Below are 17,538 nucleotides of genomic sequence, written 5' to 3'. Positions count from 1 at the left end.
TGTGTTATTACAATGCTGAAGGCCACTTTTTAGTAATTATTTGAAACTGGAATATTACCCGGGATATCCAAATAATGCTAGAGGAGAAGTGAACAGTTTTGCATTGTTTCATAACGTCCATCCTCGTCTACAGAAGTGCCGACTTTTAACTATATTTCGTCTACTAATTTTGTAAGTTTTACAATTTTTTCAGGGCAGCTTAGGAATCACTCAGCCAACCTGTTGCAAATAACTGTTTGGTACACTGACCAAGGTTTCGACATCTCTAAGAATGTCTTCACCAGAATCAAATTTTGAGAAACCCTATAAAATAATACATAGAAAATTATGGCGAAAAGCGTTAACCGAGATAACTGTCATGACGTACAAAGGTTACTTAAGTAAAATTACATTGCGAGAAAGCACTCGTCACAATTAAGAGCACATACGCTCAACTCAAAAAATAAAACATGTTCCAGCCTTTGGCACGTGCCCTATCAAGGAACACAATCAGACTGATTGCTGCCACGAAAACAATGTAAGTTGTGGTGCCTATCGGACGCGCACACTGACATGTGCCCATTTGATACATAACAAATTATTGAAAAAAAAAAGACAGTGAATTAAAAAATACAAAGGAAGGGGGCGTAATGTAAGTATGTAGTAGTGAAGCAGATTCAGTATAACTAAGAGCCATGTACTAGGCTTTGCAGAAATTACTATTAAGTGAAGGACAGAACAATACACACTGAACCGCCAAAGAAACTGGTATAGCCGTGCGTAGTCAAATACAGAGATACGTAGGCTAAATAGGCAGAATACGGCGCTGTGGTCGGCAACGCATATACAGCAGGGTGATTCACGAAGATATGCAAATATTTTAGTATGTTATTCTAAAAGTAAAACCAAAGAAAATAGTTCATATAAACATAGGTCCGCAAATGTTTGGTTTCGGAGTTACGGCTAATAAAAGATTTTGCCTGAAATTTAGCAACTTCGCTAATACGAAGCCATCGCAAAACTGTAAGAGGTTAAAGTAAAGCACGATTTCCATTTATTTTGTTATTGGTTTGGTGAATATAATTAAACAGGCCCCAGACGTGTATCTGCAGTAGTTTTCCAGAACATCCAGAGAAGCAAAGATTATTATACAAGTAAATTTGTTTACTTTCCATTAAGAATGTAGAAACGTTCGTCATTGTTGGCAACTGTTAGTGATTTGTTTCTGTCGTTTCCTAACCTTGAAACGAGTTAGTTTTCTGTATTGTTCAGTGAAAGAACATAATGACAGTGTATTTAAGCGAAACAACATAGTAACTGTTGTAATTTGTAGATTATTTATGAAATAGGGATGCCTTTCAAATTTACGACAGACGAATACGCCTATATGGTGCTTATTTATGGAAATGTGATGGCAATGCTATGGCGGCAGTTAACAAATATCGCGTACGTTATGCATTTCCGAATGCACCATGAATTAGTGGAGTATTTCGAATGTGACGGGAGACAAGTTCTCCACCTAGTATTCATAATCAGTACGGGCGCTCGTTACGTGAAGACGATGATGAGGGTATTACGGATGCTGTTCAACGTAGCCCGGGTACCAGTACACGACGTCTCTCTCAACGACTAGGCATTTCGCAATGTAAGGTATGGTGTACACTGAAGTACCGTAATTTCTGTCCTTATCACAAACACAAAGTGCATCATTTACATCCCGGGGATCCTGCTCTTCGCTTGGAGTAGTGCCACTGGTTAAATACTACTTGGAATCGGCAGTTAAACTAATACATTTTATTAACTGGTGAGGTACAGTTTACTCGAGATGGTATAAGCAATTTACGAGGGTGAGTCAAATGAAAACCTTTATTTATTGTGCAGGAGTGGTACAAAGCTGTATCACTTTTCAACATAATCTCCCCCACGCTCAATGCAAGTCCTCCAGCGCCTACAAAGTGCATAAATTCCTTTAGAATAAAAAAAAAATTCTTTTGGTAGTCCGCGCAACCACTCACGCACCGCGTGGCGTAACTCTTCATCAGAACGGAACTTCTTTCCTCCCATTGCGTCTTTGAGTGGTCCAGATATATGGAAATCACTTGGGGGCAAGGTCTGGTGAGCATGGTGGATGAGGAAGACACTCAAAATGCAGGTCTGTGATTGTTGCAACTGTTGTACGGGCAGTGTGGGGCCTTGCATTCTCATGTTGCAGAAGGACACCTGCTAACAGCAATCTACGTCGCTTTGATTTGATTACAGGTCGGTGTTTGATGCACTGGTGACAGTGGTCCCTCTAGGCATGTAATGGTCCAAAATGTCGCCTTTTTCGTCCCAAAGGAGAGTTAGCAAAATCTTCCCTGCTGATGGTTCTGTTCGAAACTTTTTTGGTTTTGGTGATGAGGAATAGCGCCATTCCTTGCTCCCTCTCTTCGTTTCCGGTTGTTGGAAGTGGACCCAGGTTTCGTCCCCAGTAAAGATTCTTGCAAGGAAGCAATCACCTCGTTCAAAGCACCGAAGTAGTTCTTCACAAGCATCAACACGTTCTCTCATTTTAGGAGTCAGCTGCCGTGGCACCCATCTTGCAGACACTTTGTGAAACTGGAGCACATCATGCACAACGTGGTGTGCTTGACCCATGACTAATCTGTAAACGTGCTGTAATGTCATTCAGTGTCACTCGGCGGTTTTCCTTCACTGTGGCTTCAATTGCTACAATGTTCTGTAGAGTCACAACTAGTTGTGGACGAGGAGCATCTTCCACTGAACTCACACTATTTGCGAACTTCCTACTCCATTCGTAGACTTGCTGCTGTGGCAAACATGCATCACCGTACTGAAAATTTATTCGTCGACCAATTTCAATAATTTTCAAACCTTCACTACGCAAAAACCGAATAACAGAACGCTGTTCTTCCCTGGTGCAAGTCGCAAGTGGGACAGCCATCTTTACACTGATACTGCGAAGGTGTGTGTGAATCTGCAGTATGCTGCCACCTACAGGCCATTCTGCAAGCTGTTCGTAGCACGCTTACCAACTTACAGGATAACGGCGCGAAATTTCGATTTGTTATTACAAATTTAAGGTTTTCGTTAGACTCATCCTCGTACATAACGAGCAGGTATGGTTTGAAGCAAACCAACATGCAACAGTGCAACGCAAGCAGCGATTTAGCATAAATGTGTGGTGTGGTTTAAACAACATGCTCTTTATTGGCCCATTCATTTTCCCAGGACGTTTAAACGGCGAGATGTACTTACAATTCCTTCAAGAGGAAATGCCCCGCTTGCTCGAAGATATTCCACTTGCTACGAGATTGCAAATGTATTTTCAAAATGACGGCGCGCCTCCACATTTCACCAACGCCGTTCCTACACATTTAAATGAACATTTTCCCCAGAAATGGATTCGTCGTGGTCCTAACGTCTGTGGCCATCCAGACCGCCTTATTTAAAACCAATGGGTTTTTGTTTATGGGGATGGATGAAAGACATAGTTTGAGGACAAAGTCAATACGCGTGAGACATTACGTGTTCGAATTATGAATGCAATAGACGAAATCAAAAACAACCCTGTGAAACTGCAACGAGCAACAAAATATGTTCATACACGTGCAGCTAAATGCATTGAACTCGGTGGAGACATTTTTAAACATTTATTGTGAATGGATTGTGAAATTGTATGTACACTGTAAAACTTCCTTAACACGGAGCTTTGTTTTTTGCGGTTTAACACGAATTCAAGTGTGCTGTGGTATTAATAAAAGCAGGTTTATCTGACACATTCATACAGTTTCAGTTAACGTTATTACAATCATTTTACCAAAATTAAATTCTCTACAACTTCTGTTGTAAACTTTGTGCAATTGTCTGGAATTTAACAACCAAATTGAGCCAAGTAGTTAATGGATTAAAAATTTTACTAAATTACGTCATTGCTTCTCTGGATGTTCTGGAAAACTGCTACAGATACATGTCTGGACATGTTTTATTAGATTCACCAGAACAATAACAAAAAATTAATGGAAATCGTGCTTTACTTTAACCTTGTGCAGTTCTGCGATTGCTTCGTATTAGCGAAGTTGCTAAATTTGAGCCAAAATCTTGTATTAGCCGTAACGCTGTAACTAAACATTTTGGGACCTATGTTTACATGAAAATTTTTCTTTAGTTTTACTTATAGAATAACGTATCTTCGTGAATCACCCTTTATAAGAGAACAAGTGTCTGGCGCAATTGTTAGATCGGATACTGCTGCTACAATGGCAGGTTATCAAGATTGAGTTTGAAGATTGTGTTACAGTCAGCGCACGAGCGATGGGACACAGTATCTCCGAGGTAGCGATGAAGTGGGCATTTTCCCGTACGAACATTTCACGAGTGTATCGCGAATATCAGGAATCCGGTAAAACATCACGTCTCCGACATCGCTACGGCCGAAGAAAGATCTTGCAAGAAGGGGACTAACGACGACTGAAGAGAAACGTTGAACGTGACACAACTGCAACCGTTCCGCAAATTGTTGTAGATTTCAATGCTGGGCCATCATAAGTGTCAGCGTACCCTTGATGACTGCACGGCACAAAGATTTGCGCCTCGCCTGCGCCCGTCAACACCGACACTGCACTGTTCATGACTGAGGACATGTTGCCTGGTCAGACGAGTCTTGTTTCAAACTGTGTCGTGCGGGTGTTCATCTACGGGTATGGAGACAACCTCACGAATCCATGGACTCTGTCAGCAGGGATCTTTTCAAGCTAGTGGAGGTTCTGTAATGGTGTAGGGCGTGTGCAGTTGGAGTGATACGGAACCTCTGCTGCGTCTAGATACGAATCTGACAGGTGGCACATACGTAAGCATCCTGCCTGATCAGCTTCATTCATTCATTCATTCATTCCTATCCATCGTGCATTTTGACGGACCTGGGCAATTCCAGCAGGACAATGCGACACCCGACACGTCCAGACCTACAGGGTGGCTCCAGAAACACACTACGGAGTTTAAACACTGTGCCTGATCGGACGAGTCTCGTTTCAAATTGTATCGAGTGGATTGACGCTTACGGGTATGGAAACAACCTCATGAATTCATGGACCCTGCTTGTCAACTGGGAACTGTTCAAGCTAATGGAGGATCTGTAATGGTACGGGGCGTGTGCAGTTGGAGTGATATGGGACCCCTGATACGTCTAGACACGACTCTGACAGGTGACACGTACATAAGCATCCTGTTTGCTCACCTGCATCCGTGCATGTCCATTGTGCATCCGACGGACTTGGGCAAATCTAGCAGGACCATACGAAAACCCCACACGTCCAGAATTGCTACAAAGTGTCTCCAGGAACACTCTTCTGAGTTTAAACACTTCCGCTGGCCACCAAGCTCCCCAGAAACGAACATTATTGAGCATATCTGGGATGCCTTGCGACGTGCCGTTCAGAAAAGATCTGCTTCACCCTTTCGTGGTCTTACGTATTTGTGGACAGCCCTGCAGAATTAATGGTATTAATTCCGTCCAGTACTACTTCAGACATTAGTCGAGTGCGTGCCACGTCGTGTTGCGGCACTTATGCATCCTCGTGGGGCCCTATACTGTGTTAGGCAGGTGTACCAGTTTCTTTGACTCTTGAGTGTAGAAAAATTATACAAACAGCTGTACAATCCGGGACAGTAGATTAATTAAAAATAAAATTTCAAAAAGTCTCAGGCTCAGATTCAGACCTAATCACCCAGACGCCTTTGACGGACGAATCATTTCGCGTGTCTTACAGCGTCCGACCTGGACTCGATCCGCGCGCTGTTCAACGAGAAGGAGAAGGAGCTGTCGGTGGCGGTGGCCAAGGTGGAGGAGCTGACGCGCCAGCTGGAGGAGCTGAGGGCCAACCGCGGGGGCGGCGCCGGCGCCGGAGGCGGAGACGGCTCGCTGTCTGCGGGGGCGGCCGACGGCGCGCCGCCAGGGGCCGCCGCGCTCGAGCTGGACCGCCTGCGCCGCGAGCTCATGGTGCGTACTGCGCGCTGCTGCCGCCGCTGCTTTCACAGTACGAAATTGCACACGTACAGAATACGATACTGACCTTCGTTATTTCTTGTTTTTAAAAAGGATTAATAATATGCAGCTTTAAATACTTGAAAGTAATTGCGAAACAAAGATTTTAAAATTAGCTATTTATGAATGGAAGATAGGAATTTATGAAGACAGAGAAGAGGTTATGACATATTATAACCTTAAGACATATTATAAATTCGGAAAAAATTTCAAAAATTAACAAGATTTTTACACTGGACACACAAAAGATAATAAACATCTGTGAAATTAACAGAATTTTGGAAAATCGAATTAGAAACCATACCCATATTTTAAGGAAGACTAAAAACAGAAGATAGGAAAGAGGATAGTGGAAGAATTTGTGTATGACGGTGAGTATCTTAGAATTGTCTATCAGGCCACCGACCGCCAATCACAGATCTTCGAGTAAATCTAACATCTTCTCTAGATTTCCTAATAACTAAATCTTGACCTCAATTATTTTTTTAGCCAGTTGTTTTGATTATGTAGGGCACTTCTTCATTTTAATTTAGTCATATCGGGATCAGTAACCACCTGATTCCATGTTAGAAACAGTGCTGTCTTCCAACTTGTACATTCCTTCCTGTCTTTGCATATAGGCTCGTTGTCTGGCTCGGACATAATCTCTACAGGTCGCTTTGGATATATCGTCAGTGAGCGTGTTTAACATGGTCCACTGCTCTTCGTCTCTGAGCATTGAGTGTATGGTGTCTTGAGGTTTGAGTGTATTGTGTGTCTGATGTTGGTATATCGTCCGCAGAAAAGACGATGTGTTGCGGAGCCTTCTTCTCCACTTGTACACGTTGGTGTCTGCCTCAGACTCACGCGGTGTAAGCGCGTGCAGTAAGGGCCGTGTCCTGTTACGAAGAAGATTATACCGCGGCTGGCATTGATATGTTTGAGTTTCTCTCTCCCTTACATCGGGAAAGAACTGGCGTGGCCTGCGGCCCTTATCACTTGTTTCCCACTCATCTTGCCAAGTATCCATCCTGCAATTTTTTAATTGTCGTTTCGTGTCAGTTGGTACTCCAGTGATGTTTCGAACTTGGTTGTGCCTCCCCTGTGCATAGCCGCTCTACATTTTATCATAATCATTGGATAGATTCCGAGCATCATATAGTGTGATACCATTGAGGTGATGCCGAAAGCTCCCGATAGTCTTAAGCCGCTCCTTTGTCCTCGTCTGAGGAAGGTCCCGTTTGTTGATAGCCTCAACGTGTGAGCCCGTGTGCTGGGGCGGCGAAGCTAGAATACAGCACACTGGTATGTCCGTTTAACTGACAAGAGGAGTTTAAATTGTTCTGAATTTAGTCTTGCCAGTTTGTGCAGTTTTGTTCCTGACAATGCGCATGTGTTCATGGAAATTTCGCTTTTCGTCGATGTGTAACCCAAGACAGCGTGTGGTGACTGCTCGTTTAATGTTTATGTCCCCTATTTTAACTCGAGGGTTTCTCTGGAGAGACTCTTTCAATTAAGTATGTTGTTTTGTTATCTGCTAACTTCAGTTTGTTGTTGTGACACCATTGTGTTATTGCTTTGAGTGTTCCATTTGCTATTTTTTCTAGCTAGGACCTATTGCTAGCAGACACTACGACGAAAAGGTCGTCTGCGTAAGCGACAACTCCATCTGTCGCTATTGTCACCGCCAGTTGTTGCAGGAGGGGTTTAGTAATGATGTCCCAGAAGTCGGAGCCACAGATCGACCCTTCGGGGCAGATTTTTGTAATTCGTTTGATTACTTTTCGGCCTTCCATCTGCCATTCGACCACTCTGTTCTTAGAGTAGTCGAGTAGACTCTTGTGTTTCGGATACCTCCAGTTGTCTGAGCAGCCTCTTGAACATTGCGCGTCACCAGAGATTATCAAAGGCACCCGCAATGTCGATCGTATGGCATACTTAGCCATTAGGAAGTGATAGCTGAAACAACTCAAACTGCGCAACACTAAGATGACCAGCGTAAGCGAACTACCTGGAAGGACAGCTACTGGTCACTTTGACCGTCGAGATTTACATTTCTTTTTTTTTCAGTTGAACTTAAATAAATTCAGTGCAATGTCTATATATGTCGCTAGTGTATTTCGCTCACTCTGCGAATGTAATGCTTAATTTTTTTTCTATAGCAACTATAATTAACTAAAGAAAAAAGTATCGGAGTAAGGAGCACAGAAACTAAACTATATCACTTAACGTACGAATACACATACAATTATGAAATACCATTTTCTGTTTCTGTGACTTGTTCTTAATTATAGATCCAATTAGGCCATAAACATATATTGATAAGGAAATGCAAAGAAAATTTTTCCGAAACTGCTGTGGCAATTACGAGAAAATAACATTGGCTTCCTCTATGACCTGTTTGCAATCTGAGCCTCCTCCTGCGGGTTGGGGAGTAAGCATAGGCCCGAGGTATGCCTGCCTGTCGTAAAAGGCGACTAAAAGGTGCCTCACATTTTTCAGCCCTGTAAGTTCAGGTCCAATTTTTATGGTTTGACCTGCCACTTTCCAAATTCTACAGAAGTGCAGGCCATATGGGGAAGGACGCCTTACGTGGTGCACGAGTTATCCATAGTTTCCGTAGATTCGAACTCCTGAACGTCTTGTCTTGGCTTTGCATCTCCACCTACAATTCAACTATTTGGGTGAGGACACTTTCCGGGGTACGTCATCTTCCGTTGTCTCCTGCCCTCTTTCGTCCCCACGACAGTATTGGATTTCTCTGCGTCCAATATCCAACACGGTAGCCAGTCCGTTGTGTTGGACCCGTCATGTACCCATTTGGTGGTAGCCCCCTGCCAACACAGGGATCGCACTGCTGATGCTGGAGCTGTCAACTCCCCACGTATGCCAAAGATGCCTGTCTTCCTGGGGCATCGTGGCTGGGTGGCGTTCATGGGGAGAGCCCCCGATCGAAGTGGGTGGCATCAGGGCGGATGACACGCAATACGGCGCCAGAAGTCTTTAAGAAGGGCAAGATCGACTAAAACGCTGACAGATATGACACTAAATCGTTTCCTTCCCTCGCTACACCATGGGAGGAACGTAGGGCTGCAGAAAGAAGAGAGCCATATTCGCCTTGGTATTTAGTTTGTAGCAGAATGGACGGGAACTCCTTTCTACCTATGAAGCCTCAATTGTTTGTTGAACATCTTGAGGATAAGTTTGGGGAAGTGACAGTGTTGTCCAAGATGAGAAGCGATGTAGTCTTGATTCAGACAGCATTCCCAGCCCAATCCCGTGTGTTACTCGCTTGTGACCAGCTGGGTGATATTCCTGTTCCCGTCACTCCCCATAAGAGCCTCAACATAGTCCTGGGGATTGTTTTCCATCGCGACCTCCTGTTACAGTCTGATGACCTTCGCGTCAATCTACAATGGCGGGGTGTTCATTTCATCTGGAGCGTTTACAGGGGACCCAAAGACAACAGGGTTGCTACTGGTGCCTTCATCTTGGCCTTTGAGGGTGATTCCTTGCCTGAAAAGGTCAAGGTGATGGTTTACTGCTGTGACGTTAAACCATACGTCCCTTCACCTATATGGAGCTTTAAGTGCTGGAAATATGGGCACTTCTTCCCGCTGCACTTCCAACGCCACATGTCGAGTGTGCAGACGTCCACTGCATCCAGATACTCCCAGTGCGCCTCCTCCCACTTGTATCAACTGCGGAGAGCAGCACTCCCCCCTGCTTGTCAGACTGCACAGCACTCCAAACGGAGCGGAAAATTATGGAATACAAGACCCTGAACCGGTTGACTTACCAAGAGGCTAAACGCAAATTTGAACGATTACACCCCGTTCGGTTGACGTCTACGTACACTGCAACTACATTACCATCACAAGTACCAGTTGTACCACACTCTGTGCCACGAACAGTGGTTTCTCCGGGCCTCCAGAATACATCTACCCTCTTGGTGGTAGAACGAAAATCTCCTTCCGTTGCTCCCAAAGTACCTACTTCGAGAGCAAGGCCTCACAAACGAAGGGGACATCGGTCCCCTCCTGGAGAAGCAACAGCCTCCTCCAGCTCCTCTCATTTGGAAGGCGTCCCTTGGGACCCTCGCTCCCAAAGTCTCCACTAGTGCTCAAGGAGCCAAAAGCTGCTGGATGAAGAGCTTTATGGTCTTCCTCTGTGCCTGAAGCTACTTCAGAGAAGTCCTTCCAGCAAGCCCCTAAAGAGAAGCGAGAGGTCAAGCAAACAAAGAAGTCTGCTAAGAAAAAGGACCCTGTGGTGGCCCCAGCACCACCACTCCCTACCAACTCTGCAACTGCGTATGAGGTGGAGATCTCAGCGTCCTTTGAGCACCTGGATCTCACTGATGCCTCATCCACAACAGGAATGGAGACAAATAATCGGTGGCAGCAGGTGACCCTGTGGCGTAGATTGCCTCATTGAGTGTTTCATACCTTCCCAGCGTCGTGATAACGTCACCCCCCAATGGAACTGTGACGGTTTTTTCAGTACCTGGCTGGGCTATGTCAACTGTTAAGCTTTACACCCGCTGTTTGCATTGCCCTCCACGAAACCTGGTTCCCAGCAATGCGGCCCCCTGCCCTTCGTGGCTGTGAGGGATATTACAAGAACTGACACGAAACGGCAATTAAAAAATAGTGTAACAGGTGGATAGCTATCGGCCTATCAGTCTTTGTAAGCTGTTAGAACATATGGTAAGTCTGCGGTTTTGTTGGGTCCTCTAGTCACGTGTCCTACTGGCTCCATCCCAGGGCGATTTCCGCCAGGGTCGCTCTACCATTGATAATCTAGTTTCCCTCGAGTCTGCCATCCAAACAGCCTTTTCGAGACACCAACACCTGGTTGCCGTCTTTTTTGATTTACGAGAAGCTTACGACACGACCTGGCGACATCTCATCCTTGCCACATTATGAGTGGTGTCTCCGGGGCACGCTCCCGACTTTTATCCAAAATTTCCTATCGCCCCGTATTGAGTGTATCTCTATTTTTTGTGGCCATTAATGCTCTAGCAGCAGCTATCGCGCCGTCGGTCTCACCTTCTCTGTATGCAGACGACTTCTGCATTTTGTACTGCTGCTCCAGTACTGGTGTTACCGAGCGGCGCCTGCAGGGAGCTATCCACAAGGCGCATTCATGGGTTCTAAACCCACGACTTCCAGTTTTCAGCCTCGAAGTCGTGTGTCATACACTTCTTTCAGCGTCGTACCGTTCAATCGGAACCAGAACTGTACCTTAATGACGATCCACTCACTGTAGTGCAGACATATCGATCCTTAGGACTGGTTTTCGACGCCCGACTGTCTTGGCTTCCACATCTTTGTCAGCTGAAGCGGAAGTGCTGGCAGCATCTCAATGCCCTCTGCTGCCTGAGCCACACCAATTAGGGTGCAGATCGCTCTACGCTGCTGCAGCGCTACAGAGCTCGTGTTCAATCCCGGCTTGACTATAGGAGTGTGGTTTATGGCTCGGCGGCGCCCTCAGCGTTGCGTTTACTCGACCCAGTGCACCACTGTGGCGTTCGCCTGACACCAGGAACCTTTAGGACGAGTCCGGTGACGCGTCCTGGTGGAGGCCGGAGACCCTCCATTGAAGGTTAGGCGTGCACAACTGCTCGCCAGTTACGTTGCCCAATTCGTAGTTCACCTCAGCATTCGAATTACCATCTCCTTTTCCCATCCGCAGCGGTTCATCTCCCGCATTGGAGGCCCAGGTCAGGGCTTACGATTGCTGTTCGCGTCCGATCGCTGTCTGAGGTGAAGTCTTTGCCTTTACCACCTATACTCGAGGTCCATTCACGTACATCTCCATGGTGTACACCTAGACCGATGCTTTGCTTTGCTTCGCTTCCTAAGGACTCAGTTAATCCCGCAGCTCTCTGCTGTCTCTTCCTCTCGATTCTTGACATGCACCAGGACTATGAAGTGGTTTGCACTGATGGCTCGATGGCTGATGTTCACATTGGCTCATTGTATGTTCATGGAGGACATATTGAATAAGCATTCCTTGCCAGATGGCTGCAGTGTTTTCACTGCAGAGCTGGTGGCCATTTCTCGTGTTCTTGCGCGCATACGCTCATGCCCTGACCTGTCGTTTCTTCTCTGAATTGACTTCTTGAGCAGCCTACTAGCTGTCGACCAGTGCAACCCTCGCCAGCCTCTGGTAGCGACCATCCAGGAGTCCATCTATGCCCTGGAACGGTCCAGCAGTTCCGTGGTGTTTGTATGGACCCCCAGGCCACGTCGGAATCCTAGGAAATGAACGTTCCAACAGGCTGGCCAAACAGGCTACACGGAAACCACTTCTGGAGATCGGCATCCCTGTAACTGACCTGCGATCATTATTACACCGCGAGGTTTCTCAGCTTTGGGAGACGGAGCGGCATGATCTCAGTACGCACAACAAACTGCATGCCCTTACGAATGTGTGGAAGACCTCCACGCGGTCCTCTCGCAGGCACTCTGTGGTTCTCTGGCGGCTCTGCATTGGCCATACGTGGCTAACACATAGCTACCTCCTCTGTCGCGAGGACCCACATACGAGTGCCGTCCACATCCTGCTGGACTGTCCACTTTTAGCTGCTCTGCGGCGGACTTTTAACCCCAGCACCCTACCTTCGGTGTTGGGCGACAATGCCTCAACAGCAGATTTAGTTTTACATTTTACTCGTGAGGGTTTTTTTTATCGTACCATCCAAGGGTGGGTATTTAGCCTTCTCCCTGAGGTAGCCACCCTCTCTCCATTTTGCTTGTCGCATTTTCTTGTCATTTGTTTGTCTTGGTGGTCGTCTTTGCCCTACATGTGTTCACCTCGCTTTGTCTTTATGTGGTAGACATTTTAATGTGTTGCAGAGTGGTTGGGTCGTCCTCTTTTATTATTGTGATCGGCCAGCCCAGACCGTATGCTCTAAGGTTTTAATACCTTCTCCTTTTCCTTGTGGTGTATGTTTTCCCAGTTTTTTTGTTCCTTCCATTCGTTTTCTTTTTAGGTGGGGTGTTTTTGTACCTTGAGCCTTCCTTGCGCCAGGAAAACCCTGTAGTTTGGTCCCTTTATACCACAAACCAACCATCCAGTCAAAACACTTTGCACAAGCGTACTGAACACATCCCACACACGGACCACATACGAATTTCTTGCACTGCACTTGCATACTTTCTTTTGTTTGAGTTTCTGCATTCTCTTATTTGGTAAGTTTTCCGCATTGGTACGTTACGTATTTCAGTGGCCGCAGTAATTGTATGAACAGGGCTTTTCCTTTATTATACGTACAAAGAGAAGAGTTCCTCTGGTAATCTGGAAAGAAAGATTTGCCAGGTAACATTTTCTCCAGTAGTCTCTCTGAAAAGCATCCGTGCGCTGTTTCCGGCAGGGTCTAGCATGTTCAAAGATATGTACAAAGGCCATCTGTGGCAGCCATGCTTGACAGTGTGCAGACGACCAGATGTCTCGTCTGGTCCAGCATATTAGCTCCAAATTTAAAGGAATTGTAGAAGCTCACCTGAATGAAAACACTGATGCACCGTAATAAGGGGCACTAAACTTCCTCACAGCACACCACCACGTTAACAGAGCACAGCAACTAAAGTATGTCCACTGCACCACTAAAAATGTAAAGAAAAAGAGGGAACGAGATCACAACACTGAAATAAAATGAGCTAAGCGGCTGTAAAAATCCATTACTGCCCTTTTTAGGGGCATGAAACCTAAAAAATATTGCAGTGGTCGAAATGATCAGCTGCTGCCCTTAAGGTAAAAACTTTTATAATTAGTTCAGCTTCTGTAACAAATGTTTGTATTCTACAGAAATTGTAAACAGCCAAAGTATATGAAATCATGAAACACAAGCCCCTTAAATTAAAACGTATTGTGTTTATTAAGTATTAAACAAGACTGTGGTCAGATTGACCTGTACGGTCCTCCTAGTGTTAAAGACCAGTTAAATTTTAAGAATGTATTCTGTTCTCAAAATATTTTTACAAAACAACGTTTCCCTGGGCGGTCGCCCATATCCTGTCGGAGTGGCACTTCCGTATTGATCGCACCAGTCTGACTCACAGATACAGGGGTTGGACAAAAAATACGGATCCCGAGACCTTTCCAAGTCTCAAACATCAATGATGTGTATACGCAGACTGAACCGACGAATGAAAATTTGTTCCAAGGCCGGGAATCGAACTCACTTCCCCTTCTGACTCAGCAGGTGTCCTAACCAGTACCCCACCCTGGCACAGTGACTTTGGACAACTGCAAGGATTACCCTAGCACGTCTCCCTCCCCCATCCAAATTTCTACTTATGCTGTTAGCTTTGCGGGAATCATGTGGACCAAGGCGTGAATAGGAATTTTGATTGAGCAGAGAGGCGTGGTGTAGTGGCTGGCACATCTGCCTAGTGAGCAAAAGACGCCAGTTCGAATCCCAACCTTGACACAAATTTTCGTCGTGTCCTCAGTCTGCATACGTACGTCATAACATTTTCATCTGCGTAAGTACTTCGCAAGCCAACGGTAGGTGCGTGGAGGAGGGTACTCTGTACCATTACTTGTCATTTCCCCTCCTGTTCCACTCACAAATAGAACCAGGGAAAAATGACAGTCTGTACACCTCCGTATGAGCCCTAATTTCTCATATCTTATCCTCGTGGTCCTTACGCGCGATGTATATTGGCAGCTCAGTAGCGTTTCCCGAAAGGAACACTGCCTTCCCTCCTGGGATTCCCACTTGAGTTCCCGAAGCACTTTCGTTTTCGTTCGAACCTACCGGTAACAAATCTAGCAGCCCCTCCTCTGAATTGTTTCGATGGTCATAAATACGGTTGCTAGCGAAGCCTGCAGGTGGCGGCGTGGTATTTGACCACGAACGGGATCTGTGCACTGCCCTCAGTACGGTTGCAAGTGTCGCTCGTGGTCAGAACATCTCTTTGTAGTTGGAGTTCATTATGAAGTAGCTGACCGAATTAGAACGTGGGCAAACTGTTGCTGGTCGCACGGTGGGTGCTTCCGTAGCCACGGGAGCCGAAGTATTTGCCGTTTCAAGAGGCACCGCATCGGAGAATTACAATGAATACAAAAAAAAAAATAAAAAAAATGAAAGAAAAAATCACCATCCGCCAAGCCATAACGCGGACGAAAGTTTGTGTTGAGTGATCGTGACATAAGCTCGTTGAACAAGACTAACGAAAAAAAAAAAACGGGACGGCAACTGCAACAATCGCTGCAGAACTGAATGTCGCACTCGCAGACCCTATCAGCACCAAGACAACGCGAAGGGAGATCCACAGGTAGGGAATTTGAGGGCAATCTGGAATTCCAAACATCAATTATGCAAATGCATGTAACAGGAAAACGTGGCGAGGAAGGCATAAAAACCAAAACTGTGGAGCAATAGAAGAAAGTCGTCTGGTGGGGTGACTCTTGTTGCACACTGTTTCCAACTTGTGGCCGAGTTTACATCTCAAGAGGAAACATGCCGGGGGTGCAGTGTGATGATATGGGCAGCCATATGGTGGCATTCAAAGGGCGCCGTGGTTACTCTGGTGTCGCACTGCTGCCAAGGATTACGTGATCATTTTGGCAGATCAAGTCCATACCATGGTATAATGCTGGTTCCCCACTGGTGACGCTGTGCGCCAATGCTACACCGCCCACGTTGACAAAGGTAGTCCCAGAATGAGATTTTCACTCTGCAGCGGAGTGTGCGCTGATATGAAACTTCCTGGCAGATTTAAACTGTGTGCCCGACCGAGACTCGAGCTCGGTCTCGAGTTCCAAGCTAGAGTCGTCCAAGACCGCGCATTCGGGAGGACGACGGTTCAGATCCGCGTCCAGCCATCCTCATTCAGCTTTTCCGTGATTTCCCTAAATCACTTCAGGCAAACGCCGGGATAATTTTCACGGCCGATTTCCTTCCCATTCTTCCCCTAATCCGAGCCTCTGCTCCGTTTCTGATGACCTCATTGTCGACGGATCGTTAGACACAAATCTACTCTTCGTCCAAGACTGGTTCTGTGAGCACGAGAATGAACTGTCATGTCTCCTCTGTCCACCAGTCATCAGACCTCAATATTACTGAGCGTTTGTGGTCTGCTTTCGAGAGGTGGTTACGTGATCGCTACCCACCTCCATCATCGTTACCACTATTTTGCAGGAAGAATGGGACACGATTCCCTTGAAAAGTATACGAGACTCGTATTCCTCCATTGTGAGACGACTATAAGCTGTTTTGAATGCCAAAGTTTTTCCTGTGCCGTATTAGGCGTGGTAATGTGTTTCCGGTGCTTCCATATTTTTGTCTACGTCCTGGACAAGCTGCCCCACCCTGTTGTAGTTGTGGGGTTCCTACTGAGGGTGACCCACGTTCTACTGGAATTATCCTCCATTGCCGTTATACAGGGAGCCTAACGAATGGCCGACTCACTGCCTTGCATCCACTGGAATGACTTACTGGCGGCGAACCAAGTTGCCCCATCACGGAGGGCTGGTTTCACCCCTAACAAACGTACTCGGTTGCAATTGTACTCTGAATCTTAATTTGATTTTTAAAATGTTTACGACACTCCTAACACATAGCTGAATTGTCAACGTCGTACAGTGGATGCTTCTACCCTTTCCTATAATCTTTTGTGCCCTGTCTCGACAGCAAATTAATTTTAACAGCTTTTCTGGGTGTCGTATGACAGTTTTCTTTTAGCCTTCACCCTCTCCCTTGTGGTTTAAAACCGAATGATTTTTTGCGCACGTTTCCAATGTACGAGGTGCGCGAGAAAAGTAGAGAGATTTTTATCCACCAAAAATTTTTTTTTATTTTTTTCTCAATGATCTTGCCCTCTTCGTATTAGTTCCCTTCGGCAGCTATACACAGGCGGAGTCATTGTTCCCAGTCTTGGCAACAACGCTGAAAGGCTTCTACTGGTATTACTTTTAACGTGCCGATCACATTTTTTGAATGTTCTCCAGAGCCCCAAAATGACGTCCCTCTAAAACATTTTTCAATTTTGGCAAAAGGAAAAAGTCACAAGGACTCAGATTAGGTGAAAAGGGGGCTACGGAAAAATAAATCCGTGAAGGAAGTAACTGGGTGGCATGGTCGTTGTCATGGTGCAGCATTCGCTTGTCTCCAGTTTCTGGTCTCACTCGATTCACTCTTTTCCTCCTGAGCCTTTCAAGGACATCTTCGTAAACCAGTTGGTTGACATTTTTTCTGGAGGAACAAGTTCTATATCCACGGTTCCCCTGCAGCCAAAAATGTAAATCAGCATTGTTTTGATCTTTGATTTGCTCATTCGAGCTTTTTGTCGGTCGAGGAGCTGCCTCACTGTACCACTCCTCACTTCGCCTCTTTGTCTCAGGACCGTACTCAAAAACCCAAGATTCACCACCTGTGATCACACTGCTGAACCATTCGTCGTCATTGGCAGTACTCAGAGAGATCGACGCACACGTTTCTTCGATTGTCCCTCTGCTCAGTTGTGAGGTTTCTTGGCGCCATTTTGGCTCAAACTTTTCGCGTGTGCAACACTTCGGTCAAAATT

General features: G+C 45.8%; 1 protein-coding gene across 2 annotated transcripts in view; it reads left to right on the top strand.

Annotated features, from left to right (window-relative positions):
- LOC126106913 (apoptosis-stimulating of p53 protein 1) overlaps positions 1-17,538 on the top strand; it is a 315,526-nt gene that overhangs the window by 193,208 nt on the left and 104,780 nt on the right. For both annotated transcript variants that reach the window (XM_049913332.1, XM_049913331.1), the window contains exon 4: positions 5,748-5,977. In XM_049913332.1, coding sequence (XP_049769289.1) covers positions 5,748-5,977 — 230 coding nt within the window. The remainder of the gene's footprint in view (positions 1-5,747; positions 5,978-17,538) is intronic.

The sequence above is a fragment of the Schistocerca cancellata genome, chromosome 10 (assembly GCF_023864275.1).
Source record: "Schistocerca cancellata isolate TAMUIC-IGC-003103 chromosome 10, iqSchCanc2.1, whole genome shotgun sequence".
Lineage (NCBI taxonomy): Eukaryota > Metazoa > Arthropoda > Insecta > Orthoptera > Acrididae > Schistocerca > Schistocerca cancellata.
The sequence above is the reverse complement of the archived record's forward strand: the minus strand, read 5'-3'. Positions and strand labels throughout refer to the sequence as shown.